The 4,803-nt window shown below is 40.3% G+C and overlaps 1 protein-coding gene across 1 annotated transcript in view; it reads right to left on the bottom strand.

Moving 5' to 3' along the window:
• LOC102838888 (chromosome unknown open reading frame, human C9orf57) overlaps nt 1-4,803 on the bottom strand; it is a 14,858-nt gene that overhangs the window by 2,955 nt on the left and 7,100 nt on the right. The window contains 1 exon segment of the mRNA XM_006835002.1: nt 865-993. Coding sequence (XP_006835065.1) covers nt 865-993 — 129 coding nt within the window.

Consider the following 4,803-nt stretch of genomic DNA (forward strand, 5'->3'; position numbering starts at 1 on the left):
CACAGTCCCTTTCCCTCTCTGGATCCAAAGTCTCCAGCTGCTTCATTACTCCATGTCATCGTCTCTGTCTCCATCTCAGGCATCTCTGTTTCTCTGGGTAGGGTCCTGCTCTCGGCTCTTCTCCGTTGATGGTCCCAGAGACCTCCGGTCCTAGCCTGTAGAATTAATCACTCCCTTCCTTGTTCCAAAACGTCTACCTTTGCATTTCCAACCCTCATAATCCGTCCCGATAAGCATTATTCACTACAGTATCACGAGTTACCCATCTGTATTTCCTTTCATCAGGCCCGCCCAGACAGATTGAATAGTACCAACTAGAGATTCTGCCTTCCTCCATGCTCCCTAGCACTAGGTTCCCCCTTGAAAGCTTGTAAGCCAGTCACTTCTTGCCTTTGTAGTCCCCTCCTCCCCATTTGAGTATCCAATGTCCAAGTTGCCCATCTCTGTCCACTCTGTATGTGGAGGGGGTGGGAATGATTCTTGCTGTAAGGATTTGTTCCTTCTTTTGAGTTGCTGCTCCATAGGTATAGGTCAAGTTCATCAGATTGTATTAGCTCTCTCTCTCTCTCTCTTTTTTTTTTTCTCCCCTCTTCTTTCTTCTCCTGGCTAAGCTCCGATCATCCAGTCATCCAGTCCAGGTCATGTGGGTATCATCTGCAAGTGTGCATATACCCTCTCTTCCCGTCAGCCAGTAGCTCCACTCTCCTCTGGAGTTCTCCGTGGCCACGCCACTGACTTTGGGCCCAAGACTCCCCAGGTCTCCTCACACGGCTTGCCATCTAGGTCCCCAACTGGGTCCACAGACCCCCATGCTTATTTTAAACACTTTCTCTCCCTTTTTTTTTTTCAGATGTTAAGACTTACATTTAGTGTAGATTTCTTTGATACAAAACTGTCCATGTTTAGTTTTGCAGGTTCCTAAGTCTAAGAGACATCCATGGAAAGGGAGTGATAGGTTGCATTCTCTACAAATCACACTCATATCATCAACACCTCCAAGTATAGGGGAGAAAAGTAAAGGGAAAAAACAGATAGAGACTGAGTAATAAGAGAAAGAGAGAGAGAGAGATAAAAAAAAATGAAGCAGTTATTTTCAACCTTAAAAAACAATCATTTCAGATTAACTTTTTAAATAAATACAAATGAAATTATTTTAATTTTGAGAACTTAATGGGGGAAGTATCAAAGCATATATTACATTCATGAAATGGAAGCATCCTGAACTTATGCTAATCAGAAATGATACCAGGTGGTCTAAACCATTCAGTTACTTAGAATGTATTCAGTTTCTCAGTGCTTGATCAAATTAAACCAAAGTTTATTTAGCCAGAAAAATTTAGTTGGCTTCAATCATGTGACCTCTGTTAGGCCTGCATTTCAATGCCTAAGGCAGCACCTCACATAACGGTGGGCTGTCCGTGAATATTTTGGGTTTGATTAATGTTTCCATATTGATTATCTTTAATACTCAAATTCAGTGGTTCAAAATTGTTTTCAGAACTAACCCAGAGACTATGAACTGAGTTAACAGATGTAAGATTAAAAGATATCATCTAGAAGATTGTTTCTCAGATTTGAGTGTACATCAGATTTATTTGAGCAGTTAAAAATAAACACAGATTCCCATAGTCATGCACTCGTCTATTCTAAATGAAACATGTTTAAACATAGCTATGTGATTAGTGGATGGCTGCAGACAAGTTTTCTCAGTAACACACTTGTCTTAGTCTCATGAGGATGACTTAAAAAAAAAAAAAAATCCAGTTAAAACAATGATATCCAGGGGATCTGCTTGGCCAGTTAAATTGAAGACAGAGAAATTAACTCAAATTAAATTTTGAGTTAAATTCAAGACAGAGAAATTAAGTCAAAAGGTAATGGTGACTATTTTTTGGAATTTAAAAGGTGGAATATCAACACCCGCTCCACAGAAAACCTATAAAGAGTCACTATGAAAGGAGCTCTGGTAGCGTAGTGGTTAGGAATCAGGCTGCGAACCTCAAGGTCAGCAGTTCAAAACTACCAGCTGTTCTGTAGGAGAAAGATGAGGCTTTCTGCTCCCGTAAAGATTTACAGCCTTAGGGACCCTGTACAGGGTCACTATGAGTCATAACCGACTCTACTGCACATAGCCAACCAACCAGGAGTTGGAACCAACTCAACAGCAAATAACAACAAACAATAATCTCAAAGGACCCAGGACGATCTCAGGGGCTTATTAGGAAGAAGTTTTAAGAAAATTGTGTTAGCCAGACAAAGGTCAGGAAATTTGTGCCTCAATTTTTTTCCATCAGGACAATGTACCTTTGTCTCCTTTAGTAGGGTTATCCTAGGAGAATTTTGTTGGAAACTTTGTCCCATCGAACCTACAACTCTGATCTTGTCCATTCTGATTTCTTTTAGCTCGTCATACTCAAAGAACATTTCAAAGGAGCACAATTTGAATCCTTTGATTCCAAAACTGTGGTTTTGAAGCAGTATAAATCAAAGACTGCATAATTCTTCAGGGTAGAGGGTTAGAGAGATAGAAACACTGCCTTCAGAAGTATTTAGATCTAGATGGAGGAGATGCTGAGAAACTATAACTTGACATTTTGATAATTTTGTTTAATAAGGGTTTCTTTGATTTTGTAGCTATATTCTTTGCCTTACCCTATTGTTGTTAAGTACTGAGTTGGTACCCACTCATGGGGTCCCTATATAGGATTTCCAAGGATTAGCTGGAGGTTTTGAACTGCTGACTTTGCGGTTAGCAGTCTAGTGCTTATTCTACAGTGACACACCAGAACTTCATGTTTAAATAATTACATACCCAAGCCAAACCAAATCTGTTGCCATCAATTCAACTCCAAACAACGGCAATTTGTGTCAGAGAAGAACTTACTCCAGAGGGTTTTTTGTTTTTTTTTTTTTAATGTTTTATTGTGAATTATGTGATAGTTTACATGAGAGAACATTAGTTTTACATTTATTCTATTTTATATCATTTCACTGCCATGGTTACAATCCCCTCCATGCATCATCAACCAGTCAAAGGTTATACCCTGCAAGCCTGCCCCCCAGTCATCAGCACACAGCCCCTCTCCCTTTCTGGGTCTAAAGTCCCCAGCTGCTCCATCTCTCCATGTCATCATTCCAGAGGGTTTTTAATGGCTTATTTTTCATAAGTTCTGACTGAAGCCCCTGTAGAGCGAGTTGTTCTCGGACACAATTTGCCATGATTTGGAGTAGGCTTGATGGCAGCAGGTTTGGTTTGGGTATGTAATTATTTAACATGGAATCCTGGTCTGTCACTCTTGGATAAGCACTGGACAGCTAACCACAAGGTCAGTGGTTCAAACCCACCAGCTGCTCCTCAGAAACCCTATACAGGGTTGCTGTGAGTCTAAATGGACTCAACAATACTTAACAACAACAATATTATGGTATTGCTGCTCTTTCAAAAATTAACCACTCCTTACTTCAAGGGCAAATGGTTAAATGCTCAACAACTAACTAACTGAAACATTGGTGGTTTGAACTACCCAAAAGTTCCTCAGCAGACAAGCTAAGCTGTCTGTTTCCAAAACCTCACCATCTTCAAAGCACGATTGAGCAGTTCTACTGTGTCACCTGGGTGAATCAACTCATGGTACCTCACAACAGCAATGACATATCATGAGCATTTTTGAGCAGCAGAAGTAAGTTCCAACAACATTTCTCTTGGTGTTTGTTTTGCCTTGTTTTAACTCACAAAAGAATGCAATTCCTTGTGTGCCAAGCAAAATGAATGCAATTCCTTTCCTGAGTCATTTTTCCCCCCCCAAGATGTCCAAGACACTGAAGCTGTTCTCTTGTGATTTTTCACTTATTCTTGTGCTTACTTTCTTTATAGAAGAACACTTTGAGCACTTGATTGTAGTAGAGACCCAAGTAGAGCAGCTTGGGTATCTTGCTGCCCTCTTTGCACAGTGGTAATCAGAACTTTATTATGTGTGATACACAGTAATGAGAACCATGTAGGAAGCAGAGGACACAGACTGGTGGTTTGTGGGTCAGATCTGGTTTGCTTAACTTTCATGTTGTTGTTAAGTGATGCTGGGCTGATTCTGACTCATAGTAACCCGGTATAGGGTTTTCAAGGAGCAGCTGGTGGGTTTGAGCCACTAACCTTGTAGTTAAGTGTCTAGTGCTGATCCCACAGCACCACACCAGGACTCCTGACTTGCATAGACTTAACAAAAATGTATTGCTTGTCAATATATAAAAGTTGGGAATTCACATAAAAGCCTGGGCTTCTGGCTTCTCTTAAAGAATCACAAGTTGGTTGTGTTGGACTCTCCTTTTGTGCAGAGTTGGTTACTGGCTTCTCCCTTGTTACACAGTCTTCCTTTTGCTTTATAGCTGGCAGGCTTCCCTCATTTACATGTATAGCATCTTCCCAAACACTTTTGTGTGCTAGAGTTGGCAACCCGAATGATTGGTACCAAAAGTCTCCGCATCTCACCTTTTAGAATTTTACCTATCTTTGTGATGCCCTATAAATTCTTCCTTATTAAAGTGTGGTCTCCAGACCAATAGTATCAGCATCACTTGAAAGCTTGTTGGAAATACAGAATCTTAGGCCCTACCCCAGACTTTCTGCAATGCTCTTTTTTTTTTTGGTAAAAATAAAGATTATATAACCGATTCTATGGTGACACCAATTCAGCCATGATGTACAACCATCACCTATCTCCATTGCCAAATTTTCCACTATCTAGTTTTTATTTATATGGTGGATAACGTTGATCATTTTTCTAATGTTGAACCATCCTTGCATCC

The sequence above is a fragment of the Chrysochloris asiatica genome, unplaced genomic scaffold (genome assembly GCF_000296735.1).
Source record: "Chrysochloris asiatica unplaced genomic scaffold, ChrAsi1.0 scaffold00014, whole genome shotgun sequence".
Taxonomy (NCBI): Eukaryota; Metazoa; Chordata; class Mammalia; order Afrosoricida; family Chrysochloridae; genus Chrysochloris; species Chrysochloris asiatica.